At 51.2% G+C, this 26,569-nt stretch overlaps 11 protein-coding genes across 11 annotated transcripts; 8 read left to right on the top strand and 3 right to left on the bottom strand.

Moving 5' to 3' along the window:
• Nucleotides 1-553: 553 nt before the first annotated feature.
• GCG54_00000624 (uncharacterized protein) lies at nucleotides 554-3,479 on the top strand (the record flags this gene model as incomplete). The annotated part of the gene is made up of 5 exons (XM_045400759.1): nucleotides 554-993; nucleotides 1,061-1,263; nucleotides 1,322-1,346; nucleotides 1,396-2,034; nucleotides 2,099-3,479. 5 exons carry the CDS (start codon nucleotides 554-556, stop codon nucleotides 3,477-3,479), a joined length of 2,688 nt encoding a protein of 895 aa, XP_045263432.1.
• Nucleotides 3,480-3,873: 394 nt separating this feature from the next.
• Nucleotides 3,874-5,766, top strand: GCG54_00000623 (uncharacterized protein; the record flags this gene model as incomplete). Its single annotated transcript, XM_045400758.1, has 3 exons — nucleotides 3,874-4,192; nucleotides 4,252-4,695; nucleotides 4,745-5,766. The coding sequence occupies 3 exons, from the start codon at nucleotides 3,874-3,876 to the stop codon at nucleotides 5,764-5,766; spliced, it is 1,785 nt and encodes a 594-aa protein (XP_045263431.1).
• Nucleotides 5,767-6,092: 326 nt separating this feature from the next.
• GCG54_00000622 (uncharacterized protein) lies at nucleotides 6,093-6,783 on the bottom strand (the record flags this gene model as incomplete). Its single annotated transcript, XM_045400757.1, has 2 exons — nucleotides 6,093-6,517; nucleotides 6,573-6,783. 2 exons carry the CDS (start codon nucleotides 6,781-6,783, stop codon nucleotides 6,093-6,095), a joined length of 636 nt encoding a protein of 211 aa, XP_045263430.1.
• A 2,032-nt stretch (nucleotides 6,784-8,815) lies between these two features.
• GCG54_00000621 (putative dioxygenase subunit alpha YeaW) lies at nucleotides 8,816-10,167 on the top strand (the record flags this gene model as incomplete). The annotated part of the gene is made up of 3 exons (XM_045400756.1): nucleotides 8,816-9,627; nucleotides 9,685-9,910; nucleotides 9,964-10,167. The coding sequence occupies 3 exons, from the start codon at nucleotides 8,816-8,818 to the stop codon at nucleotides 10,165-10,167; spliced, it is 1,242 nt and encodes a 413-aa protein (XP_045263429.1).
• A 931-nt stretch (nucleotides 10,168-11,098) lies between these two features.
• On the top strand, nucleotides 11,099-12,287 carry GCG54_00000620 (2-oxoglutarate-Fe(II) type oxidoreductase; the record flags this gene model as incomplete). The annotated part of the gene is made up of 3 exons (XM_045400755.1): nucleotides 11,099-11,135; nucleotides 11,207-11,874; nucleotides 11,925-12,287. The coding sequence occupies 3 exons, from the start codon at nucleotides 11,099-11,101 to the stop codon at nucleotides 12,285-12,287; spliced, it is 1,068 nt and encodes a 355-aa protein (XP_045263428.1).
• Nucleotides 12,288-12,782: 495 nt separating this feature from the next.
• On the top strand, nucleotides 12,783-14,481 carry GCG54_00000619 (putative transporter; the record flags this gene model as incomplete). The annotated part of the gene is made up of 5 exons (XM_045400754.1): nucleotides 12,783-12,894; nucleotides 12,960-13,027; nucleotides 13,082-13,332; nucleotides 13,383-13,582; nucleotides 13,637-14,481. 5 exons carry the CDS (start codon nucleotides 12,783-12,785, stop codon nucleotides 14,479-14,481), a joined length of 1,476 nt encoding a protein of 491 aa, XP_045263427.1.
• Nucleotides 14,482-14,755: 274 nt separating this feature from the next.
• GCG54_00000618 (putative NADP-dependent mannitol dehydrogenase) lies at nucleotides 14,756-15,645 on the bottom strand (the record flags this gene model as incomplete). The annotated part of the gene is made up of 3 exons (XM_045400753.1): nucleotides 14,756-14,807; nucleotides 14,868-15,571; nucleotides 15,637-15,645. 3 exons carry the CDS (start codon nucleotides 15,643-15,645, stop codon nucleotides 14,756-14,758), a joined length of 765 nt encoding a protein of 254 aa, XP_045263426.1.
• Nucleotides 15,646-16,652: 1,007 nt separating this feature from the next.
• On the top strand, nucleotides 16,653-17,917 carry GCG54_00000617 (Peptidoglycan deacetylase; the record flags this gene model as incomplete). Its single annotated transcript, XM_045400752.1, has 6 exons — nucleotides 16,653-16,678; nucleotides 16,734-16,813; nucleotides 16,893-17,451; nucleotides 17,508-17,560; nucleotides 17,616-17,743; nucleotides 17,807-17,917. 6 exons carry the CDS (start codon nucleotides 16,653-16,655, stop codon nucleotides 17,915-17,917), a joined length of 957 nt encoding a protein of 318 aa, XP_045263425.1.
• Nucleotides 17,918-18,273: 356 nt separating this feature from the next.
• GCG54_00000616 (Acetamidase) lies at nucleotides 18,274-20,308 on the bottom strand (the record flags this gene model as incomplete). Its single annotated transcript, XM_045400751.1, has 5 exons — nucleotides 18,274-18,819; nucleotides 18,877-19,236; nucleotides 19,324-19,518; nucleotides 19,576-19,840; nucleotides 20,082-20,308. The coding sequence occupies 5 exons, from the start codon at nucleotides 20,306-20,308 to the stop codon at nucleotides 18,274-18,276; spliced, it is 1,593 nt and encodes a 530-aa protein (XP_045263424.1).
• Nucleotides 20,309-21,117: 809 nt separating this feature from the next.
• Nucleotides 21,118-23,135, top strand: GCG54_00000615 (Phenol hydroxylase; the record flags this gene model as incomplete). The annotated part of the gene is made up of 3 exons (XM_045400750.1): nucleotides 21,118-21,257; nucleotides 21,314-22,788; nucleotides 22,840-23,135. 3 exons carry the CDS (start codon nucleotides 21,118-21,120, stop codon nucleotides 23,133-23,135), a joined length of 1,911 nt encoding a protein of 636 aa, XP_045263423.1.
• Nucleotides 23,136-24,395: 1,260 nt separating this feature from the next.
• GCG54_00000614 (putative MFS-type transporter PB1E7.08c) lies at nucleotides 24,396-26,246 on the top strand (the record flags this gene model as incomplete). The annotated part of the gene is made up of 4 exons (XM_045400749.1): nucleotides 24,396-24,601; nucleotides 24,701-25,210; nucleotides 25,269-25,960; nucleotides 26,014-26,246. 4 exons carry the CDS (start codon nucleotides 24,396-24,398, stop codon nucleotides 26,244-26,246), a joined length of 1,641 nt encoding a protein of 546 aa, XP_045263422.1.
• Nucleotides 26,247-26,569: the final 323 nt, after the last annotated feature.

The following is a 26,569-nucleotide window of genomic DNA, read 5'->3' as shown; positions in this document are numbered from 1 at the left end:
TTTCCATCTCTAAAGTTCCTCACTTTATCCCATCTAGCATTGCTTCATAAGCATGGATATCATCTGAGCACATTTGGTGCATTAACATGTTTAAGGTCTCGGGCGAACTTCAGCCACCGCTGTCTCACGTGGTCTTTGAGTTCAACAAGTGAGAAAAGGTGGCTTGGGTTGCATGTGGCTGTTGGAATGTTCGAAATCGTGGGCCTAGAATGGGACCAGAATGGACCTCACCTGTGGTGGGCGGATGACCTTCATCTGACGTGCAATATATAGAACGGTGGAATATGTCTCTGCTGCTCAATTTCTGCTAGATTATCATCTGCCCTAAGGTAATGCAGCCTGGGCCACAAATGTACGTAAAGCGCAGATGGGCTGACCACGCGATTGGTCAGGTATCTATGCCAACGCAGGCGTCCCAATCACGGCCCGGATTTAAGAAGTTAACCTCGTATTCCCCGCACAAATGCACTTCCCTCTGATCTCATCGTGAATGTCAACTCTGCAAGGGGTCCGAGCCGATACTCCAACACGTAGTGATCTCTCGGATACTGCCATGGCTGAGATTCTCGGCATCGCTGCGGCTGCTGTGCAACTGACAGAACTGACCGTCAAAATTCTGTCAGAGGGGTACGCTTTTCTTAACAAGGCCATTGGCGCCCCGACGGAAATCCGACAGCTCCTTACGGAAACCGCAGCTTTGGACTGTCTTTTGAGTCGCTTGCGGGACCTAAGCCAATCGACTAACTCGGGTTCGGCTCGTGAGAATGCTCTGCTTCGATTGAAAGAGATTGGAGTATTTGATGAATGCCATAATCTGCTAGCTTCGATCAACCAGACCCTAGCATCACTGAGGAAAGAGGACGGCGAACGACTGAGAAATATTGCCAAGAGATTGGCATGGCCGCTGCATGTGCAGAAGGCAGTACAAGAGTCTTTGGATCGTCTCCGGCGAATGAAAGAAACTCTTTCGACTGCCCTGGACACCAATGTCGCGTGAGATATGCTTCCTAGGGGTCAGGAATGATGCTAACCGTAGAACTCTAAGACTTGCCGTCGACAGAATCGAAACCAAAGTCAACCAGACGGATTGGCAGAAGGTATTTTCTTGGGTTTGTCCAGTGACACATTTGCAAACACAAGACACTTTGCAAGATCTTTTGAGTCGACGACACACTGGGACTGGGGCTTGGCTCGTCGAATCTAAGGAGTTCAGAAACTGGGTGAATGACCAGTCTGAGGAGTTGCTATGGATCACCGGCCTTCGTAAGCTTTCCATCATATTATACCTTGAATTGTTTAAAGGAAATAACATATTAACAAGCGGGGGCTGGCAAATCCGTTCTATGGTCAGTTGTGACGGCTATGGATGATTGCATTTACTGATGCATCGGGTAGTGCCACGGCCGTTGAGGCCCTCCCAGCCATACTCTCATCGCCTAATGGAATCATGGTTTACTTCTTCTGCAGTTTCGAGGAAAAGGAGAAAGCTACTCTTCATTTCCTCATGAGCATTGCCGCTCAGTTTGTTTCACGCTCGCAAAGGTGTTTCAATGCCGCTTCGGAAAGACAAAAGAGTAAGAAAGGCTTTTCGCTAACAACAAGCGACTATGTGCATCTCGTTGAGTCTTTCATGAGCGGCTATGACCAGGTCATTATTGTTGTGGATGCTCTGGATGAGGTTGAAGGGATGCAACACAAAGAGAAAGAAGCCTTCGTTGCAGTTTTACGTCAATTAATGGGAAGGCAAGCTGAACCAACCATCCCTGACGACCCGAGAAGATCACTGGGCCGACAGAAAGTTGTCGGCAGAAAAATCATGATAACTAGCAGAGAGGATGCGTATATCCGGAGGAGTCTCGCACACGACTGCAAGTGTCTATCATGGAAACTAGACTCGCATCACCCCCTACAGGCGGACCTCGAGCAGTTTGTGTCGGCTGAGCTGCAGGCTAGGATCAAGTCAAACAAGATTTGTCTTAGAGACCTGAAATTGGCACCGATCATTCGAGATCAAGTTCTTCGAACAGCTGGAACGTATGTATGCCATGATCCTGCATTCTCATCTCGTACAGAACTAACATCCTTCCCCGTGCCCTAGTTTCCTCCAAGCCAACCTTCAGCTAGACTACATCACGGCGACGAGGACTGATCGGGAGGTTCGACGGGCTCTTCAGAGCCTCCCTAATGGCCTCAATGCTACGTATGAGCAAATACTTGGTTTTGCTCTCCAAAGATACCCACGACGGCAGTCCGAGCTGAAGGATATCTTGCAATGGCTCGCCATTAGTTTGATACCACTGTCAGTGGAGAATGTAGCTGAAATCACGTCTATTGAATCAGACGATACTGCCCTCGAATTCGAAGCAATCGTTACCGACCCTTATGACGTTGTTGCGCCACTCGTACAATTGGTATCGTATTACCAGACGTCGCGACATCGCTCGCATGCCGCAACGATCGTACAGATGCATCACGCAACGGTCAAAGAGTTTCTTACTGGATCTGACATCCTGAATACATCGGCATCGATGTTTCACTTCAGCGAAGTTGATGCGCATGCGTTCGCAGCGGAAAAATGTCTTCAATATCTTGCTTTCTCTGATTTTGATCGCGAGATACCCAAGAATTACAAAGAATTTGAGGCTTTCCTCAATCAGTACTCCTTCCTGTACTACGCTGCTAATAACTGGGCAACGCATTTGCGGCTGTATAGCTCGTCCTCTGGCAAGACGAATATGGAGAGGTTCTATCGGCACATGCAATGGTTTCTGGACCCTGCCCAAAGCCCGCGCAAATACAAAATATGGCAATATGTTCTGGAAGAAAGTCCAAGCATGAATGCCACCCGTTACAGCGGCAATCCTATCACTTATGCAATCGCGAATGATCTTCACGTCTTGGTAGATGTATTGCTTCCCACGTTGGAGGATATGAACGGATACCTCTCCGACGGGAGTACTTGTCTCATTGTTGCGGCAATGGTGGGCGACGTCGAACTCGCGCGTCGTCTCCTGAGCATGGGGGCCAGAGTCGACGTTCCCGACAGGATGAGGCTTCTGACGCCTCTGCATGTTGCTGCCGAGGAGGGAAAAGAAAAAATGGTTGGTTTCCTGCTGGAACACGGGGCATCACCGTTCGCTCGCAGTGATACGGGCACGACACCATTTTACAGAGCTGCACGGAGCGGGTGCACGAAGACAATCAGGTTGCTATACAACGCAGGCAGTGAAGTTGATGCAGAGACATGGGACACATGGACGCCTTTGATGGAAGCGGTTGAGAGTGGCCACTATGAGGCGGCTCAATTGCTCCTCTCTTGGGGTGCTGACGCTGGAAACTTATCGAAGTTTGGTTTTACTCCATTGGATCTTGCATCAAGCGACCTGGCACCTCTGATTGTCGAAGCCGGGGGTGGCCCAGGGGTGGACAGAAGTGACGAGCGTCAACAAGCAATTAATTCCGTGAGGGGAAGATCGTGAAGCGTGGCCGCGGCTAGAATCGGCTGATAAAATGCTGCAGACGAGGTAGTGGCATTTGCTACAGGACATTCGGCTATTAAAGTTGGCTTTTCATGGCAGAGAACATTCTTGAACAAGCTGGTTAGAATAGGACAGATTCATCCAAGCACCACAGTAAACTTGGATCGTGCAGACTGAAATCACTCCACGCAGCGTTGTGCGTGACCCCGCTGATATCATACATGGAGAGACCAAGCACATTCGAAGTGTGACGTCATCATCACGCGAACCAAGCACTCGTCTCATGTACTTAACAGGAAACGGGAATCCCCCTCAGCAAAACAATTCCGTGCTGTTTGAATACTTGACATGCTGACTTATTCTCACGATCAAAATCAGTAACGAAAAATTCATTATGAACATCGATATACCGGATCTGGTCAAGAAAGCGGTGCCGGAATCAGAAGGGCGCAATGCGCGCATCGTCTCAGATAATTGGACCCGCTCCAACTACAGAGACGTCAACTTTCTGTCATCAGGTTTTCCTCGCTCGCGGCCAAAGTTATACATAACTGCAGAGAGTGACGAGTTCGATGAGTTGACACTAGCTGAGTGGCGCGATGAGGGATTCGAAGTCGAATATCTGCCCATGGGGGACCCGAAGAAGTATCGGAGCAAGCTCCGATCTTTGAGTAAAAAGAAGATGGATCCATGCCAGACATTTGGAATCGTCGGTCAGTCAACAGTGATGACGCATATTATGACCTGGTACAACTATACTAATACTAGACAGCGTACGGTGATGCTGCTGCTGTGTGCCTAGAGCATTACCACGTGCTGGACAATAACCCGGAGTTTAAACTCGGGTTGCTGATCGCGTATTATCCGACTGCTATCCCAGACCCCCAAGGGCACTTCCCAAGCAGCATCTCAGCTCTCGTTCATCTTGCAGCGGATGAGGAGATTGGCATCACGAAGCGATCTCAGATGGTTGGAATCCAAGGGAAAAGGCGAACAACGCGGAAGAAGGTGGAAAGTGGCATCGGCACTGGAGGAACTTTGAAACTCGCTTACCCAACCTACACTTACGACGCCGCGCCTGGTTTCGCCGAGCATGACCTGGACGATTTTGACAAAATCTGTGCCGAGTTGGCGTGGAGCCGGAGCTTGACTGCGGCAAGAAAAGCCTTCAATAATTATGTGGACCTGGAACTTGTGTTGGAGGAAAACGTACAGGGTCAGTATCCAAGTGAAATGGAAGGAGTGAAACAAGCTGACTTGAGCAGGTAAATTCTTCACCCGAAACCTGAACCAGACGCTTTCATCGTACACTACACACAAGAGCCCACACGTTACTCATATCCCCACTTTGACGGGAGGAATCGGGTCATCAGAGCTCGAACGCTTCTACTCTCAGTTTTTCAGCAACCCTCCATCGATGAGATTGACCTTGATTTCCCGAACCATTGGGGCTGACCGAGTCGTCGACGAGGTTCATGTCCGCTTCAAGCACACCGAGGAGATGCCTTGGATCTTACCCGGTGTCCCTGCTACGAACAAAAGGGTCGAGGTCCTCGTGGTCAGCATCGTGGGATTGAGGGGAGGCAAGCTTTACCACGAGCATGTATATTGGGACCAGGCTAGTGTTCTGGTGCAAATTGGCTTGCTGGATCCCAACCTAGTACCCGAAGAGGCGCGCAAGAACGGAGTGCAGAGGCTACCCGTTGTTGGGAGAGATGCGGCAAGACGGGTTCTGAAGGGTTGGGACCCTGAAGAGGAAGGAGAAGCCGATAACGAGCTGATACCTGGTTGGAATGACGGCGAGTCCGGAGACGAGAAGGATGAAGAGAGGACGGCCGAGGAGAGTGGACAACTAAACAATGACGAACCATCTAAGAGCAGCGAACAGCCAAAAGACAGCGAACAGCCAAAGGATACCCAACAACCAAATGACATTAAACAGTCTAAGGGCAGCGAAAAGCCGAAGGGTAGCGAGAAACCGAAAGGCAGGAAGAAGCCAAAGGGTGTCGGGCAATCCAAGGACATTGAACAGCCTAAGGATGACGAAGGACCGAAGAATAGTGAAGAACCAAAGAATATCGAACAACCCAAGGACGCTGAAGGACTCGAGGATATTGGACAATCGAAGGAAAGCGAAAAGTTCAAAGACATCGAAGGATCCAAGGACGCCGAAGGACCCAAGGATGCCGAAGGACTTAAGGATGCCGAAGAATCTAAGACTGACCTAGGCGAAAGAACTCTGCCGCAACGAGAAAAGCCTTCCACAACAGATACTACCGGTGCGTAATACTGGATAGCAGAAAAGGGTCGATGGATAATGGCAATTCATGAACATTCGATCAGGATAAGAATCAAATGTAATGCAGACAGCGACCGAGGAAGTCTCCAGATTGATATCATTTTCTCACAGTTTCATGAAAATAATTAAAATCCTATCTGGCCTTTGCCAGGCAATGTAACTAGAATTGTTCCCGAGAGGCAATGAGTTTGACATTATCTACTACTGAAAACGTTTGAACATGCATAATGCGCTGAAAGCTGGATATACTATATTCAAGCAAAGAAACGTTAAGTGGATGGAGGAGCATTCCAACTCGCGATTAACTGCCATCATCAAACACTGAACTCATTCCTCAACCACTCTTCAACCCTCGAGTCTGTATCTGAGTAGATCTTTGTCTTCGACGAATGCCCATGCTTTCGGTCCCAGACAAAGGTGGTATCGCCAGATCGAAGATTCGGAAGTCGCATCTCAATCTTCTTCGAGTCCACATCGATGATTGCCGGAATCGAGAATCCTGCTAGCTTAGCAGCAGCGACGTCAAAGTCTTCAGATTCGGACGTAGCGTCAGAAGCATCGCTAGACTTGATATCACTCGCGGCCACATTGACTGGATATCGAGGCGTATAGTCGTACACAGGTTGCATGGGAGGATTTACGACGGGGTGGTAGTAAAAGGACGGCGGCTCCGCCGTCAGTTGTGGATAGGCGTATGTTTGCAACGGTGTAGAAGTAGCATATTCCCACTGCATTTGACCTGAAAGTCACTTGTCAGCTGGTGCCATAAACACGGCATGTAATTAAGGACACACCTGTTGCTGTTACGCGATTTCTGAAGTAAAACCCCCTATCTTCACTATCAAGGGTCCAGGCAGACCACGGCCCCACAGCTAGGGCAACGTACGGCGTTGCTGCTGGTGCGGCAGGTTTGGTATTCGCGAGCGGCGGAGGAGGCTGTGACGGAGTATCTTCTTGAGCCTTTTTGACTGCATGCTTTCGATGATGGCTGTGACGTGGCGCCATATTTGCTCAAAGACAGTGGCAAGAGCTGAAACGTCTTCCGGCTGGATATTCGATCCGTTGAATCGAAGTCTACTTGTTGTCCTGCTACGAGGGGAAATGGCGCATGAAAGACTAAAGTTCTCAAACGCTCATGAAATGCAGTGGTTCGCGGGAACTGAATCCTTAAATGTAAGCCACGCCAACACTGTCCGCGTCGGTACGCCTGAATTGGGGGCCAAAGAATCGGAAAATGTCACTTTTGAATTGAGATCCATGCACGAGACCCCTTCGTTGGCCAAGGAGGGTCGCGTTATTGAACGGTCAGGCAGCCATGCCCGAACCATGGGCAGCATTCAAGACTGCCTTGCTAGACCAGATCGACGCTGCCATTGGCAAATCACCCTAGTTTGTCCCAGACCCTGTATTGATCTCAACAATTCCAGACTTCCAATGTACGTTTGGCTAGGAAACCGCGAACAAGAAGTTGCACATTGGGATAGGCATCGCAGGCACAGCCTGCCTGATCGTGCATAGCTGGTGCATTGGAATCACCTTTCATTCGCACCAGCCATTCCGACTCATTTCAGCCTAAACACAAATCGTCATATGACCGGAAGGAACAGATGGCAAGACACCGGGCCGAGTCGGATGCTGTGCTTATGGAAACGTCTAGTTATTGCGGCCCAGAGTTGGGCCCGGTCTAGAGCCTTACACCGAGGTAAGCCGGGCCTTCGAACGAATGGGCCTATGCTTACCCCATGGCGGACTACAGACGCCTGGCTGCCCAATTCTGCATGCAAACGGTCGCCTGACATGACTGCATGAAGGACGTCTTTTTGGCTGATCGGTTACTACACCCGCGACTTGACTGTAGAGTTGTGTCACACCCACAATTGTGCATTTTACATTAGATCTGAGCTTGCCAGGCACCGAGGGTCGTTCATTGCCGGAAGCCGCATTAAATCTTGAGCACGTGTTTGGAGTTCAGGGGCGGTCTCCGGGCGTGTCATCTCTGAGTAGTTCAGACCCGTCCGGGTGAAGCTTGGAACCTGACATACTATCAAGGGCTTGACTGGATAAGGGAAAGTTGAAGCGTGAAACTTTGCCTATAAGTTGGTCTTTAAACAGAAACACTAGTCTACAGCCACTGAAGGTGAGTAGTGGGTGTAGAAAGAGCTGATAGGATAGCATTCTAGTTGGCACGAAGAGTCCCGCTTTTTCGTGTCTCTAGAATGGCAACTTCTTTTACGAGGTGAAATGGGCTGGCAACTAGAAGGCAGATCAAGTTTACTCGGCGCTGTTGAGTCATAGTTCGAACTATGTCTTTCCATAAGTATTGTTCGTTGCCCATGATTAACAGGAAATTCTAGTTTCATAACTCCGGTCAGGAATTGAAACAGTGATCTTGAAATTACTAACTACAAGACTCTTTGGTTTAGGATTCCAGTGGCAAGACAATTGCGATGGACACTGACTATGCTCCTATCTGGAAAGAAAATGTTTGGGTTAGATTCTCCCCGGCATGGTGGGCTTTCTCCGAGATCGCTCCGGCGTTCCGAATATGGTCTCCGACGGCTATCGCCATCCCCACGTATTGCCTCTGGCACATGCCTTCGTTTTATGCCTGACAGGCAGCCACGCATATTTTGAAGCAAATCGAGATGAACTCCGCGGTGGAAAAATTATGAGCTGGATGTTGCTGTCATCCAGTGCTATCTTTGCTGATTGCGGCTTATCGACACCCAAAACACTAAGAGTTGGCCCTTCCGCCTCCTCCACCCCCACCCCCATTTTCACACCATACGCACTAATCCAGTGGCCATGAAGCCTCTTCCCCACCCCACGATAGGTGCAACTATCCAGCCATGGGATGGCTTACAGTTCCTGGGTTATGGACTTAAAGAAACAGTGGTCTTCAGATCCCAAGACTTGGTGAATAGACAGGATGAACGCTGCGTATCCATAATTCTTGTTCCAATCACGAACGAAGCATCTGCAACGGCCTACAGAGCCTCCAAAACCTTACCCACTTATTCCAACTTCAACCTTCAACATGTGGCGCTACCTAGGGTTCTCACCAGCAACGGAAAACGCCAAGCCTGAACCTTCCCGAAGCCTCCCAGCTTCTTGGTACCGATCTCCTGAACTGCATCAACTTGAGAGACGAGCCATCATCTCCAAAAAGTGGATCTTGGTCACGCACTCCTTGCGATTCAAGCAAGCGGGCGACTATGTGTCTTTCAACTACGCCGACTTCCCCTTCTTTCTCATCCAAGACCGAGAAGGCAACATCAACGGCTTCCATAATGTTTGCCGACACCGTGCATACCCTGTCATTGAAAATAAGACCGGGAAAGCTAGCATCTTGAGCTGCAAATATCACGGCTGGTCCTATGGTTTCAAAGGCAACCTGGCCAAAGCTCCGCGGTTCGACTCAGTCAGAGGGTTCGACAAGAGTCAGCATGGCCTTCTACCTATACACGTCCGGATTGATCCTGCCGGATTCATCTGGGTGAATCTTCAAGCAGGAGAGCCTGATGTCAAGTGGGAGGATGAATTTGGTGGTGTGTACCAGAAGCCAAGGATGCAGAACTTTGACTTTGCGGGTGGCTACAGTTACGACCACGTATGGGAAATGGAACTCGACGCAAACTGGAAGACAGTGATCGAGAACTACAACGAATGCTACCACTGTCCAACATCACACCCCCTGATCGCCGGCGTCTCAGACCTGACGAAGTACAAAGTCGAGCCCAGCGGGGGCTGCTTGGAGCATGAAATCATCAACAAGAAGGCGCAGGAGGAAGTGGACGAGTTCAGGAGATCCATCACCTTCTTCTTCCCTTCGACATCAGTAACAATCACGTAAGTTTACTTCCTGGACTTTGACTGCATGAGAATCCATATTGACCTTGGACGTAGTTCGAACTTCTTCTACATCCAACGAATGATTCCCGTCAGCGCCACAAAGACAAGGATTGAAAATGAAGTCTACCGGCACCATAACGCTGGCGACGAGGAGTTTGCTGCTATCAACGCTTTCTACAAGCAGGTGCTGGAAGAAGACAAGCAACTCTGCATTGGAGCTCAGGAAAACCTCAGTGCAGGGGTGTTCATCAACGGCGAGCTACACCCCGAAAAGGAGAAGGTATGGCGACGATTATCTTTCTTTGTTTGTGTGGTCTTCTAACATGATTGCAGGGCCCGATTCACTTTCAGAACACCTTGCGAGAAGAGGTCATGGCGCACCGAAAGAAGGAGTTGGACCAAGGAGGTAGGGAAATCTGGCCGGCAACGCCAAAGTTGTTTGGGGAGATGAACACGAACAAGTTGAGTGAAGAAGAGACTTTCTGTTCTGAGCTTGAGAAGGCAGCTTGCGGGGCAAGGCAGGAACTGGCTTGGTGATGGAGTTGGTGGGTCGTGAGCAGTATGTAATCATACGGTAATAGACGGTAGCAACTAGCGTTGGAATTCCTTGAATTTGTACAACGACAGGTTGACATTACTTATCAAACTATGTATGGGAAGTCCTCTTATGTTTTGGAATTAACTGAACAGGAAATATTGGAAACGAAGTTTCTCCCTTGGTGATTTTTTCGTTGTCTTGATTGTACAAAGCCTTGAAGTTTAGGTTGTCATGGCATCTCCAGGATATCGCGAGTGTGCCGAGAGCCGAAGCGACAACCGACCTCTGTCCGGCTGCCGACCATGCCCTCTTGGCAAGTGACAAACCTTCGTCTTTGATATCGGTATTTACACGGATGTCATCAAAATGCGAGACCTGCGGCTTGGAAGCTATTCTGGGTTGCACATGCCGTTGTTATCTTGGGCCGGATCTTATCGTTTCCCGGCGTGAGGGGAAAGTGGGTGCCAGGGGGTGACACGGGAGGACCGACAACGGAAGTGAATCCATGCACAACATCGGCCACCCTACGCCACTTATCGTCCCCGCCATTCTGTTGACACATACTTTCCATGTGCCGTTCTCCTGGGCGACGGGTGACGCTATGCTAGTGTCTAGGATGGGTGCTATCTACGAGCCACCCCACTCTTCGAGTCTTCAACATTGATGTTCACGCGAGGGCGAGCTTTGTTCGGAAAGCCGAATAGTCGCGTTGTAGAGCGAACGATGATGGATGCACGAAGCTGATGAACAGTTTCGTCTGACATCTCGAACTATATTTTCCGACGTTCATGGCATGGAAGATATGAAATTACTTTGAAAAAACAGACTCAAGCTGGAGAATCTGAAGACACACCACCTACAGTACTAGCTTAATACTTTTCGCAACAGCCCGCCAGCCTTATTGAAGAGTCTATCTCACTGGAACACATCATGGCGCCTCTCGAGATTCCCATCATCGACTTCTCAGGTGAGTTCACCCGGCAGCGCAAGCCTACACATCTAGCGGGTATGTCTTCTTACACCGGTTTCTTCATGCAGCATTCTACTCGGAAGATCCAGCGCAGAAGCAGAAGGTTGTGGACCAGGTCCGCGACAGCTGTCTTTACAATGGCTTCTTCCAAATCATTGGTCACTCCGTGCCCCTGCAACAGCAGAAGGCCGTGATGGAGAACGCCAAGAAACTTTTCTCGCTTCCCCTTGAGGAAAAGCAAAAGGTTGCCAAGGAGAACAACAGCTGGAACCGCGGCTACGAGATGCTGAGATCGCAGATCCTCGAAGAGGGCACGCAGCCCGAGTTGAAAGAGGGATTCTACATCGGTGCTGAGATCCCCGAGGACCACCCCTATTTCGTCAACAAAAAGCTCAACAGCGGACCCAACCAATGGCCCGAGGGTCTCGGAAGCGAGCTCGAGACCTTCAGGTCTGCATCCATGGAGTACTACTCGTCAGCTCTATCTCTGGCCTCCGACCTGATGAGAGTACTTGCTCTGTCGCTCGATCTCGAGGAGAGCTACTTCAGCAAGTTCATGGACGGTGCGGTCGCCACAATGAGAATGCTCCACTACCCATCGCAGCCTGCAGATGCGGATGAGAAACTCACTCGCGGCATTGGAGCCCATACGGATTTCGGTGCCATCACCATGCTGCTTCAGGACAAGGTCGATGGCCTCCAGGTCTGGGACCAGAAGAATGAGACATGGATCGATGTAAGTGCCAGCATGTCCCACACACCACTTTTGGTACTAATCAATTCCAGGTCCCACCTACGGAGGGCGCATTTGTCGTCAACCTGGGCAACCTCATGGCCCGATGGACCAACGAGAAGTACAAGAGCAACATCCACAGGGTCATCAACAAGTCTGGCCAGGAGCGCTACTCTATCCCTGTCTTCGTTTCCGGAAACCCAGACTACCTGGTCGAGTGCATCCCCACCTGCAAGTCCGCCACACAGCCAGCCAAGTTCGGCCCTGTCACTGTCGAGCAAGCAGTGTCGGCAGCCTATGCGGAATCATATGGAAGGGCCCAATTGTACAAGCAGGGCTTGGAGAAGGCCTTGGCTGAGAAGCAGAAGCTTCTGTCACAGCAGCAGGCCCAGCCGCCGCAAATTGCTGTGGCGTAACACATGTACTCAATATCTGTAGCAATTTCAAGAGTCTTCTATCGTAAAATTCCTTAAGCCACTCATTTGAAGCTGTCGATAGTGATGTTTGGAGGCCATGGAGGGGAATCCCTGTCCCAGACTCCCATTCTTCGGTTGCGCGCTCCCCCACTCTTGCCAGGTTCTGCGGGCGCCCCATGATATCAATGGTACGACCCGATAGTACGGAACTCGTCATGTACGGCCTTCATGCAGCTGTAAGGATGTATACCCCAGACTACTGATTGCATGTGTCAAAAGGACTTGCGATAGCGGCGTTTATCTCATATCTCCTAGGTAGCTGGGCATGCTCAGTGCACCACAGGATACCCAGTTCGAGGCGCCGCACCCTAGTCTGGGATTGCACCAACCAACTTGCACTTGGAACTTGACTGATATAAATGTAAACATGGATGTGCATGACTCTCTCCTATGAGGCTCAAGGTCCCTGCAAACCTAATTCTCAAGTCATTCAGAATGAAGTCCACCACAGATGTTCGGGCCGACAAGCCATCCGATGGTTCCCAGCAGGGGGATCATGAATATGGGTCACAAGTTGTCATTGATGCCGCTGTAGAGAGATCATATGGTACGTCTCATAAACAACAACATGTGCCAATGTTCGTGACTTTACTTACGATGTATGCACTGCAGTTCGGAAGATGGATTACTGGCTCTTGCCCTTCATGAGTGTTATGTACTTTTTCAATGCCGTCGACCGGGTGAGTCAGTCTGAACCCAGCATACACGGCAAGTATTCTAATTCCAGAAATCAGAGTAACCTTGGTAATGCGGAAACCGATGGCATGAGCAAAGACCTAGGCTTCGTGGGAGAGCAGTACTCTCTTCTGATCCTGCTCTTCTACATCCCTAATGGTCTCTGTGATCTTCCCCTAAATCTTTTGACCAAAAGATTTTCTGGACGCATCATCCTGCCAGCTCTGATGGTAGGGTGGGGTGCAATGGCGCTTTTACAAGCAGCTTGCAAGAACTTTGGCGGCATGTTAGCCATCCGCCTTATCCTAGGGTAAGCTTCACACTGACCGATTGATCATCCACAATGCTGACCCAAAAAAGGGCCTTTGAGGCTGGTTTCTTTGCCGGTGCTGTTTTCTATTTGACTCTCTTCTATACCCGCGGTGAATTGGGTTTCCGCATTGCCATCTTCTTCGGCAGTGCCCTCCTAGCCTCCGCATTCTCTGGATTGATCTCGTTTGGAGTCTTTCGCATTCAAGACCCACACGTTCACGGATGGATGTGGCTCTTCATCATTGAAGGTGAGAGATTTTGAATACTGTCGTCAGCAGGAGAATATTGCTAATCTTTCCCAGGCGCTTTGACAGTCTTATTCGGCATCGTCGCTTTCTGGTGGCTACCGGCCAACGCCCAAACGGCCTGGTTCTTGAACGATGCCGAGAGAGAAGTTGCAAGCTTGAGGTCTCTTCGTGATGGCACCCGGGAGGTTGAAGAGAAATTCAGCCTCAAGGAGTCTTTTCGGACTTGGAACGACTGGAAGTTTCCCATCTGGTGCATCATCAGCTTAACCTACCCCGTCGCATTTGCAACGACAGCCAACTTCCTCCCTCTCATCATCCGGCGCTTAGGCTACAACACCGTCACCACAAACCTTCTTACGGTGCCTCCCAATGTGGTAGGCTTCTTGGTCCTGTTGGCAGTCACTTACTCATCCGATCGCAACCGAGAGAGAACCTTCCACATCATTGGAAGCTTGACACTGAGCTTGATAGGTCTCATCTTGTTGGCGGCTATCGATGCACAGGCTCACGTTGGCGTGGCGTACTTTGCGTGCTTCCTGCTAGCTGGTGGTGCTTACATCCCAAGCTCCCTAGTGCATAGCTGGCATAACAACAATAATCTCAGTGAGAACTCCCGGGCTGCAACAACCGGCCTTCTCGTGGGTCTCGGTAATTTGGGAGGCATTCTGTCAGCAGCTACATTTCGCACCACTTATGCTCCTCGCTATGCGCCGACATTGATTGCCACCGCCGGGTGCAATGTTGTATGCATCCTTTTCGTGTTGTTTCTCGGCATGTGGATGAGACGGGAGAATGCGAGGAAGAACAAGGAGCAGGGTATGACTTTAACGGCTCAGGATGTGGAGACTCGCGACTTGAGGAATGGCGAGAAAGACCCGAGATGGAGATTTTTCATTTGAGTTATACCCGAATAAACAGAATGCCTGCATATACATAGTATAGAAATTGCAAAGGGTACTTTGGATAGAGCTTAAGGACAAGGGGTTCCCACACTTGGGGGGGAGACTAGGCTTTGGGGTTGGAGTGAGAGGTTTCAACGTTGTTCACTCTCCTTGAGTCTAGACGAATGGGTAAGCTTTTCATAAAAGTCACATTCCCCAAGAGGGTCATAAGTATTTAAACGTGCTCAATCATTGATGTATTCATGACAGCATAAATCTAACTCAACTATCGCTACCACTTCGTTACACCACCATCTACCAGAATATCACTGCCCTGGCAATATCTGGAAAGCTGTTAGCATGTCATTTTCTCACTTGTCCTCTTTGGGAAGATGTCAACTGACTTGCTAGCATCACTGGCCAAGAAGACGCATGCGCCTTTAATGTCGTCCGGCTCAGCAACGCGACCGTTCATGATTTCGTCCTTCCAACTTTCCAAAAGGTGTGGGAAGGGTGCCGTCATCTCAGTCCTTACATATCCAGGGCTGATGGAGTTCACACGGATGCCGTACTTGTTGAGCTCTGCAGCAATAGGTGCAACCATCGCTCTGACAGCGCCCTTGGTGCCACAGTAAGCTGTCGATCTCTGTGACCGGATCGCCATGTGAGACGCAATACTAGCGACGAATATGATACTGCCACACTTGGTGCCATTCGCTATCATGGCCTTGGCAGCAAGCTTGGCCGAGAAGTAGAGACCCTTGACGTTGACTCCATGTAGCCTGTCAAAGTCCTCTTCGGTAGTGTCGAGGAACTCCACATTCTTGTTGACGCCAGCACATGCAACAAAGATGTCGAGCTTGCCGTCGAAGTCGGCAGCGACGGAAGCGAACCCCTTCTCCAGACTTGTAATGTCTGTGACATCAACGACATACGCCTTTGCCTTGATCCCATTGGAGGAGGATAGCTGCTCAAACGCAATAGGGTCCGGGTTGATCACGTCGAAGATGGCGACGTCCGCACCCGCCTCTGCAAGGCCTTGAGCAAAGGCCAAGCCACAGCCCCTACCGGCGCCGGTGACGATGGCGACGCGACCCTTCAACGAGAACTGAGTAGGTTAGCTTCCTGCCGTGGCATTCTCTATCCAAACTCGGCACGGGTGGCCGCACGAACCTTTGACATTATGTTTTACGTCTTATGAGACTTGGTCAGGTTTGGCGGGAGGCAACGAGGTATCTCGATGGTGCAACTGATTCACGGATCGTTCGAGATGCAAACGCCTGTTCAAAATCTAGACAAGGGACAGCAGAGTGATTGCCAATATTGTGCACGATGTACACAGACGCTATCAGCAGAATTACTTAACATCATGACCTTGTGGGCCTGATTCGAATCTCCTTAGAAACGAACACCACCTCCATCCCACCTACGCCATATCTCCGAAACTGGCCCATTGCAACATTTGGCGCCAAACACACCTGAGCGCTACCCATTCTCATGCTTTAGTGATGCATTCAAGAAGTTATTCCCGACATCCACGCACCCCAACTCCCGATGAGAGTGGAAGGATAGCTTAACAGTGGAAGATGATAACCGACAAGTTTCAGCCACGGAGGGCAGCCCGCGGACAAGTAGCGACTGTGAAGCCTATCGCGGGGTGAGTGGGGAGCTTCTGAGGGGTGGCTGATCCTTGTCTATCAAGAGTGAAAGTGGGCGAGCCGAGAATGGGGGTGGGGCACTGGCCGGGACGGTGCGCCGGAGGTGGGATGAACGCTAGCTGTTAGATGGGAACCCCCTCTTTCACAGATCTGCTTATGATTTTGTGGCTTCTGATAGGCTCTATTAAGCGTTTTGTGACACTCACAAATCTTCAAACTAGAGCGAACAACAAGAGGAGGCAGTGCTGGAATGGAGGGGTCCTGCAGATAAGGTGCATCGGAAAGCTGTGGGTAAAGACCCCTGAACGCGGGGAAAGCTCCTGTGGGTTCTCGCCCCCAACACCTCATGGATGGATCATTTCCCTATCGCAGCTTGGAGGAAGAAGAGGTTCCCGCTGCCGAATGTAGTCTATGTAATGAACCAGCATAAAATGTGATAGTCAAGCCACTGCACCAAAGCCTATCTTCCAGAAGCAGAATTTGCATTACAAATCATCATTCCAAACACTTTCACGTTTACAATTCGACACAATGGGCAAGAAGAAGGTTCTCGTATGGTAAGGGAAAATGCAACGCATGGAGTGGTTCATTCATCTGACATGATCTTGTTAGTTATGGTGTGGATATTGATGCTGTCGCCGGATGGCTAGGCTCTTACGGTGGCGAGGACAGCACCAGCGACATCAGCAGAGGTAGGTCATCTCTTCATTACTCTTGCCATGGCGGTCTCTCCACCTGGCGGACACATGTTGACTGCGAATGGTCGTGTAGGATTATGGGCTGGAACCATTGGCACGCGCCGGCTGCTTTCCCTTTTCGAGAAGTACAACATCAAGGCGTCATGGTTCATCCCCGGCCACACGCTGGAGACGTTCCCAGAGGAGTGCGCCATGGTGCGCGATGCAGGCCATGAGATTGGTCTGCATGGGTACAGCCACGAGAACCCTGTCGACATGACCCTTGAGCAGCAGCGAGACGTCCTTGACAAGACGTGGAAGATGCTGACTGAGTTCTGCGGTGGCAAGCCGCCCAAGGGCAGCGTTGCCCCTTGGTGGGAGACCAGCGAGGAGGGAACCGAGCTGTTGCTCAGCTACGGTATTGAGTATGACCACTCAATGTCCCATCATGACTGTCAGGCGTATTGGTTGCGCACGGGAGACACCTGGACCAAGATTGATTATACCAAGAAGGCCGAGGAGTGGATGAAGCCTCTTGTGAAGGGTAAGGAGACGGGCCTGGTTGAGATCCCAGGTTCTTGGTACATCGACGATTTGCCCCCCATGATGTTCATGAAGAACTCGGCCAACTCGCACGGTTGGGTGAACCCGAGGTAAGTCCGAGAAGTTCCTGGAGGTCCGTAATTATTTGGCTGACCACGCTGTGTAGGGATGTCGAAGACATTTGGCGGGACCATTTCGACTACTTCTACAGAGAATATGGTAGGCTCCACTCCTACTAAAGAAAGACTATGTTGATGCTGATTGGCGGCAAAAGACGAGTTCATCTTCCCGATGACGATCCACCCCGATGTTTCAGGCAGGCCGCATGTTCTCTTGATGCACGAGCGCATTATCGAGCACATCAACAAGCACGAGGGTGTTGAGTGGGTCACAATGGGAGAGGTAAGTCGCCCCCTGTCATCACAAGCCACATCATAGTAAGCGGGGGATCTAACACCACCTCAGATGAGCGACTGGTTCAAATCTAAGAACCCAGTACCCGAAGGTGGTTTGATGCCGGCGAGCAGGGAAGAAGTCATGAAGAAGTACGAGGAGTGGAAGAAGACACAGGCGTAGACTTGGCCCTTGGCCTGTTGACAATACCTAGTAGTAAATATAACTGCAGCTAATGAAATGAATGACATCAAATACATATCCAGAGTGTCCAAATATGCAGAGTGTTCTGATTAGTGTTGCTGCTTTAAGGAATCTCATGGTCTTGGTCAAGTCGTCCGTCCACTGAGTCTCGCACGATTGTCGGGTAAGACTTGCAATCCAATAGATGAATACCTGGATATTCCATACATCATAATGTTACTAGTCTCATGTGGATACCAAAATCACATTTCCCAAGGCATATTAATAGTTCCGCCATTCAGTTATACCTGGAGGGTTGACAATCATGCATCTATTTACCGCGAGGCAGCGAAACTCTAAGCCGCTTGTATCAAATCATCTATGATCTTGCCAGCAGCCAAGACAGTCTCCTCCTCCAATTTGCGACCAACTATCTGCAGTCCAACCGGTAATCCCAGAGTTGCCATTTCCTTGCCATTGTCCTCCCAAAGCTTCTTGTTCCACTCATCCTCCGGTCCCCTGGTCTCATACGTCCACGGCTCGCTTAGATCGTCTTGAGAAACCTTGCCCCCACGAATCACAAGTGCCGGATAGTCCAAGAAATTCCAAACCTTGGTATATCCAACCCAGCGGCATCCGGCATGGGGCACGGCGCTATGGGGCATCGGAGGCATCAGAAGAATGTCGACCGCGCGACCAGTCGTAGGCGACCGAATGGACCTCCATTTTTCCATGTAAGCCTGTTGCATGTCCCACTTGCGCCTGTTGAGTTGCCAGTAGTCGTAGACGGAGATCGCCTTTCCGCGGTTGATCAGACGCTCGACATGAGGGATGAAGGGTTCGCCTCCGGCGATTACGTCTTTGCGAATGTCCTCGCAGCCGTCGGCGGTGTAGTATAAGTCCTTCATTCTAGTTAGCATCCATCACAAACTAGAGGTTCTCTGAAGACTTCTGCTTACCATGACTCGAATGCAGTCTTCATGCAAGTCGGCGTTCCATTCCAACACTTCATGTCCAGCTGCCCGAAGGGACTCAACGGCAGATCGAAGGACACGTGTCAAGGGCGGATGAGGCCTGACGACGTTGTCATCAAACAGCACCCCGATCGTCAAGGGGCGAGACAAGGTTTCTTGATAGACATCTTCCCGCCAAGGAATTGGGACACAGCGCGAGTCCATTTCCCAGGGCTTCTCATTGATCAGATGTTTCATCGTCATTTGTATGGTGCTCAAGCTACGAGCCATCGGTCCGATTGATGACGGAACATGTTCCTGGCCCTCGGTCGAGACAGGGACGCCACGGTAAGGCAGTCGAGCGCTCTTAATCGTTGGTCAGCTGAGACTCTCACAGTAACGTGAAATTGAAAGGTCGACGAGGCTCGTTAAGAACAGAAATTCTTGACTTACGCTTGGCTTGAACCCATAGGTCCCATTCATATGAGACGGAATGCGAATGCTGCCTCCGATGTCAGTACCCCATCCCAGCATGGATGCTTGGGTTGCGAGCAGGGCCGCTTCGCCTCCAGTGGAGCCACCTGGGGTGTAGTCCTTGCTGAGCGGGTTCGTGGTCAGACCCCAGAGAGGGTTGTCTGTCTCACACCACTATTGGACAGAGTCAGCGATCATCTGCAGCTTCTGTTGGGATCAAGAAAGACTCACCATGATGCTCTGAGGCAAGTTAGTCTTCGCAATGACGACAGCGCCCAGCTTTTTCAGCATCTTGACTACAGCTGCGTCATCGGATGCTGGCGAGAATGATCTGCCCACATATCCCAGTGTAGAATCAAAGCCTTTGACATTGAACTGGTCCTTTAACGTGACAGGAACACCATGTAAGGGGCCCACTAATGTTCCGTTCTTCGTCAAGTAAGCATCCAAGTCTTCGGCTTGCTCCAACGCATCTTCAAATAGAACTTCGGTTAAGCTAGGATGAAGGTTAGTTGGGCAAAACTTAATGGGAGACTTCTGAACCATACCTGTTGGTCTGTGAACATGGTGCATAAGGTTAGCATACGATCTGCATATCATATGGTGGACTCAGTAGGCGGGATGTCACACCTTTTCATGGGTTTCTACGGCTCTACAGTTTTCAATTATCAGTATTTGAGAACTTCATGGTTTGGAAGACGCGTCTAAGGAAAACAACAAAAAGAGAAGAGACGCACTTTTGGATATACGCCTTGACCACGCCCTCGCTGCTTACTTCGCCTCGAGAGATCTTTTCAACTAGAACCTCGGCATCAGGAATGGCAGTTATGCCTTCATTGCTGCTGTCGGTGTCTGTTGTTGCTCTCAGAACAGCTGCCGCGATCGCCTCCTGTCTCTGAAGCCTTTTCTTGGCAACCACCTCCTGCCAGTTTAGAGCCGGCTTAGAAGTCGAAATTTGCGTCATTGTGCTTTTTCGGCCGATCGCGTACAATTGACACAACAAAAAAAGAGCCAAATGTCGTTCCAAGACTAAGGGTATCAAAGTTGTGCAGAATCAACACAAGCCAACGTGACTCTATCGCGGCGCCGTTCTACGGGAGAGATCCGGTATCCCGAGGGAAGTCGGGATGCCGACGATGGCCAGTCAGACCAATCACTGGCGGGGAAATTGTGTTGTTGGCGAGATCGGACAAGAATCGGCAAGCTGCCCCGAGTAGGGCTTATCAGTGGAGACAAGCAATCCCGGGGAGCTCTCTTATCTGCTCAGTAACCCCGCGGGTTTTGTTGCCTTCTCCAAGCCCATCCTGGCCATGCACGGTGTCGCGCAGCGCACCCTTCCGAGAGTGGGGGATGGTGGTGGCCCAGATGCTCGCGATGAGCTTGTAGAGTGGGAGAAGTGGGAGCTCATCATGGAGGCTCGACTGACAGCTTCGCGACTCGCGAGTGTAGGTTTGGAACGACAGGGCATTCTCTCAGTTGCAAAAGAAACTGTTTTTGAACATCTTACCATCGACCCAACATCGAACCATTTCTAGGAAATGAGGTGATGGGCTTTCTTGGACGATTTGCATACCGAGGATTCTGCGACATTCATCTTAGCTCTTAAACACCGCAAGAAAGGCAGAGTTTATCTTCCAAATATTCAGATCATTCACACACCTCACTCCATCATTACGACCCTCCATCCTACAACTCTTGGACAACATCTAAGGCGTCTCGCAGAAGCGCCCAAGCAATTCCAAAGGCGTCTGTAACCACATCCACACATTAAACATGACAACGAGCTCAGCAACGCCGCAGACCAATGGCGGCACAAACGGTCACTCGGTACATCCCCAAAACGGCAACTCTGCTGCCGGTGGGAAATCCGATGTTTGCGTTGTCGGAGCCGGCCCCGCGGGCCTGATGCTCGGGTATGTGCCCCACCCAGCTCCGGAATCTCGGGGCGCAACTGACACATTCCGTCTAGTTCTTTGCTGGCCAGATTCGGCCAAAAGGTGGAGCTCATTGATGAGAGACCCGATCAGACAACGGTCGGTCGTGCCGATGGCATCCAACCAAAGTCCATTGAGACCTTCCAGATGCTCCGTCTAGGCGACGGGCTCCTCCGTGATGGAGTCAAGGTGCACGACATCTGCATGTGGCAGAGCTCTAGCGACGCGGACCTTCACCGCATCAGCCGTTCTATCCACTATCCAGCATCAGTTGTCGACCTTCTTCAGCCGTACATTTTGCTGTGCCATCAAGGCATGATCGAGTCTGTCTTCATCGATGACTTCCGGAAGAGCGGTTTCGAGGTGAAGCGTAGCCATAGTTTCCAGACTTACACGACGCTGGAAGATGGCTCTCTGCAGATTGAGGCTGACCACCACGAACATGGCCCAACCAAGATTCTTACAGACTATGTCGTGGGCTGCGACGGCGCCCGCTCTCGTGTTCGTCAATCCATCCCCGACACCTACGCCCAAGGAACACCCCACACATCCGTATGGGGTGTACTCGACGGCGAGCTGGAAACCGACTTTCCCGATATCTGGAGCAAGACCGTCGTCTTCTCGGAACAGCACGGCTCTATCCTCATCATTCCCCGTGAGCGTAACATGACACGCTTCTACATCGAGATGAAGGCTTCCACAACATCAAAGAACCTCGGCGAAGAATATGTCATGGAGCAGGCCAAGTTGATACTCGCCCCGTACAGCGTGAACTGGCGCTCAGTCGAATGGTTTGGTAATTACCAAGTTGCGCAACGCGTCGCCGCGCGCTTCACCGACCCCTCTCAAAGAGCCTTCATCGCCGGCGACGCCAGCCACACGCACAGCCCAAAGGCCGCCCAAGGAATGAACACAAGTATCCACGACTCCTGGAACCTCGGATGGAAGCTCAACCTCACCCTGCGCGGTCTGGCCAAGGACGGCATCCTGCTGGGTTCGTACGAGGAGGAACGAAAGAAGATCGCCCACGATCTGATCAACTTTGATTTTGAGCATGCCAACGAGATCGCTCGGGGCGATGCGAAGCGTCTTGCCGAGAACTTCAAGACAAATACCCGGTTCATCTCTGGCGTCGGCGTTGAGTACGGTGAGAACCAGCTCAACCGCACGACCGCTGTCAAAGGTGCTGCGAAGCCCGGTTCCACCTTGCCACCGGCAAAGGCAACTCGCTACATCGATGCCTGCCCTATTGATGTTCAGTTGGATATTCCCATCCTCGGACAGTTCCGTATTTACTCTGTCCTGGACAAGGTCGCCAGTGCCCCAGCCATGTCGTTCCTAACCAGCTTCAACGATTCTGTAGCTTCGGAATCTTCCCTGTTCACACAATTGTCAAAGGCCGCCGCTCAATCGTACAAGGACAAGCCAAGGGCGAGGAGAGTTGACGATCAGCATGTGCGCCCTGAACGGTACACATCCGTCAGTGAACTAAGCACCTTTGCTCTGATCAGTACGTAACAAACCCCTCCTATTCAAATGCCGGTGCTAACTTAATCTCCAGCTTCTACGGATAAGAACGACTTTGAGATCTCGTCTCTGCCGCCGGTCTTCTCAAGGAGTGGTTGGACCGTCTACCTCGACGACGTCGCGCCGCTTGACACGCAAGGCCGCTCATGCACCAACAAGTGGCTCGGGGGACTCGCAGCAGACGAAGCTGCCATCATGATTGTCAGGCCCGATGGCTACGTCGGTTCAATTGGCCGATGGGACACGACGGAATCCACCAGTGGGCAGTCCGCCGCCCAATGGCTCGACGACTATTTTGGAGGATTTCTGCAAGTCCCCGCAGCTAACTAATTTGAATTTTCCGAGAAAGCAACCTAAGAACAGCGAGAAAAAATAAAGCGCATCGCGGGTAGGGCGGTAGGAATCTCAGGGTCTCACAGGCATTACGACACGGGCGCCACAATGCGTGCCCATTTTTAAACAGAGATTTCTCGTAGATCCAAAGCACGTGCTTGAATCTCGGTCGCAACTGACTCTTTGTGATGGCATTCGGACCCTGAGAAGACCCTGAATTGATCAATGGGGGGCCTCAGAGACTCAATATCTGCATGGTCCCTTAGGTAATTTGATTAAACATGGAACGCGACCCGTTTTGTGCAAGTGGATGCCCCGGTTATGCCTCCATATGTCCCGCCTCCAGCCAACGAGGGTCCGGGGAACGGCTGCAAGCTGCAAGAGTTCCATGTCTTCGATGTCTTAGTGTCCTACGTCATCAACACTCCCCCTGTTTTCTGCAAGCTCGTCCCCCGGAATGCAGCGCGCCCGACAGGCATGAATCACCAGTGCATGCAAATGGGCGCATTGTTTCAGGACCTTTCCCTGTTTGCCAAAGTCAAAACTCGGGCAATGCCAGAGTTGATTGGAGTCGAGGGCTGAGCCATCCCAGCAGCGATACATGGATGAGGGCGAACAGCAAGTTTTGGCAGAGACGGTGCCTCCTAAAGTGGGGGTGGAGACCCGTAATCTTTCAGGCGTAATCCTAGAGCTTCGATTGGATGCGATATTGAACAAGGCCAATCTGGGGTTGCGATAGAGCCCACGAGGTTTTGATCATATCTACAGGGCAGACAAGACACACCGATAACACAACTCTCTCACCTTTATCCGTATCTCTCGGCCTCTCCCTGCAGCCAAGTACCTCCCTCTGCTACCTCAGCCATACTGCTACACTCAGGCTACTCTGTACTCATCGGTGAGCCAACGGTGAAGAAGATCCCCCAGACGGCGCCACGGCATATGCCCCTGTCGATTGTTTTCCTACCCTAGACAAAGGGCTGTCAAAATCACCGTCGATATGTCAGCTGTCAAGTGATTGTCGAACCAGACCCTTGGCTTGCTGTACCACTCTCAGCTTGGCGTCCTGTACACCCTTGGACCTGTGTCTTCCCGTCCTCAATAAAGCTGAGGTTCGTCCGTCTCCTCGGGGCCTAGCTTGTGTCACCAACTCCCAGATTGCAAGTTTCCCGTCTTTGTTTGAGAGAGCAGAGTCGGATCCTTCAGTCATTCCCCCCTCTTTCACATCTCATCAACCTCTTCCCCTCCTGTCCCAAGATGGCTTCGGTCAGCGAGAAGAGCACCGGCAAGGGAGCCACGGAGCAGGGCTTGACACAGTCCCGCTCCAACTCCCTCCAGCACGGCGACGCAGAGTCGCTCGAGGACGCGGCCGTCGCCGACTTCTACAATGGCGCCGTGAACGAGCAGTTCCGCTTGAAGTCCGAGCTCGTCGCGAAACACCTCGGAGAGATCGGCATGGGAAAGTGAGTTTCTAGCGTCTGAGCGAGCGGATCGCCGTGCTCAATTGAGACTCGCAGTAGTGCCGTTGGCTAACCACAGCGGCTCCGGTCGCATTCCTACAGATTCCAATGGATCCTCTTCGTTGTCAACGGCTTTGGCTGGATCGTCGACAACTTTTGGTCGCAGGGCATCACCGCCATTCGACCCCCGATCGGCAATGAGTTCACCGACATTGCCCGCCTCAGCTTCAGCTCGGTCGCATACTATGTCGGCCTCATTGTTGGCGCCTCATTCTGGGGTACGACGGCTGATCTGATCGGTCGCAAGCCCGCCTTCAATGCCACCATTCTGTACGGTGGCATCTTTGGCTGTGCTGTTGCGGGAACCACGAACTTCACGGCCTTCTGCGCTCTTTGGGCCATCATTGGTACCGCAGCCGGCGGCAACGTGCCCGTTGACAGTGTCGTGTTCCTGGAGTTCGTTCCCCAGAGCCATCAGTGGATGCTTGTCACTCTGTCGGCGTGGTGGAACTTGGGCCAGGTCATTGTCTCACTTTTGGCTTGGGTCTTCTTGGCCAACTTTGCCTGCCCTGCGAGCGACGCTCCCTGCAGGATGCAGGATAACATGGGCTGGTGAGTGGAAATTACGAATCTTTCAAAGGGACAGCTTTCTGACAGTGTGATGTTCCAGGCGCTATCTCATGATCACTCTCGGCGGCATCGCGATTGCTTTCGCCTTGATCCGCATCTTGGTCTTCAAGATCCCCGAGTCGCCCCGATTCCTCATCTCCAAGGGTCGCGATGCCGAGGCGGTGGAAGCCGTCAACTACATTGCGCGCTACAACGGTCGCCCTGAGCCAATGACACTCGACATGCTCCAAGCGATTGACAGACGTTTCGTCGAAGTCAGCGAAACGGCCAGCGCGCCGGTCGACCCTGATGCTGTCCCCGTCACATCGAAGCTGTCTTACATGGAGATTCTGAAGGAGAGCTTCCAGGACTACAACGCGGACAACTACAAGAAGCTGTTTGCCGGTCGCAAGATGGCGCAGCACACTTCTGTCACCTTCCTGATTTGGCTGACCGTCGGTGTCGCGTACCCGCTTTATTTCGCCTTCATCCCGTCGTATCTGGCGACCAAGGATACCTACTCCGCCAACTCGTCGCTCGATCACACGTACATGGTCTACTGCATTGTTTCGTCAGCCGGAGTCCTCGGCCCCCTTGCTGCGGGCTTCCTCGTAGAAACGAGGTTCGGGCGCCGGTGGATGATGGCAGCGTCTGCTGTATTGACTGGCGTTTTCCTCTTCGCGTACACTTCTGTCGGCACTGAGGCTGCGGATATCGGTTTCCAATGTGCTACTGCTATTCTTGGAAACTTTGGTGAGTCAAATTTGTGTTACTGGAACCGGAATGTGTGCTAACTGTCGGCATAGAATACGCAGTGATGTACGCGTTCACTCCTGAGTCATTCCCCAGTCCAGTCCGTGGAACGGGAACAGGCATCGCCTCGACACTACTCCGTCTTGGTGGACTGGTGGCTTCTTTCATTTCAACCTACGCCGGATACACCACTGTGCCGATATACGCCAGTGCTGCGTTGTGGATTGTGGTTGGCGTGTTCTGCTTCGGCTTGCCCTATGAGACCCACGGGCATGCTTCGATTTGATGAATGTATCTTTAGACTTGATTTCAGCCACATGTCACTTGGCTACTTTGTTGATGCTCTCCGCGCGGTTACCGCGCCTGGATGAATATACTGGACCAGAAATGAAGATGGCACGGTCAACTTTGCCAATGATCACTCAGTCCTACAAGTGTGGAAGTTAAAATGACAATCCCATGCAACTAGCTAGCTGCATTATCCGTGCATACTCGGCCTCCCATGTCGAGCCTTTTCAAGTCTGTTATGGTGGATGCAGTCTTCACCAGGTTAATTCGAGGATCAATTTTCAATGGCATGCCGCATGAGTTCCAAACTCTCGAATAGAT

Source organism: Colletotrichum gloeosporioides, assembly GCF_011800055.1.
Source record: "Colletotrichum gloeosporioides strain Lc1 chromosome Unknown consensus_50, whole genome shotgun sequence".
NCBI lineage: Eukaryota > Fungi > Ascomycota > Sordariomycetes > Glomerellales > Glomerellaceae > Colletotrichum > Colletotrichum gloeosporioides.
The sequence above is the reverse complement of the archived record's forward strand: the minus strand, read 5'-3'. Positions and strand labels throughout refer to the sequence as shown.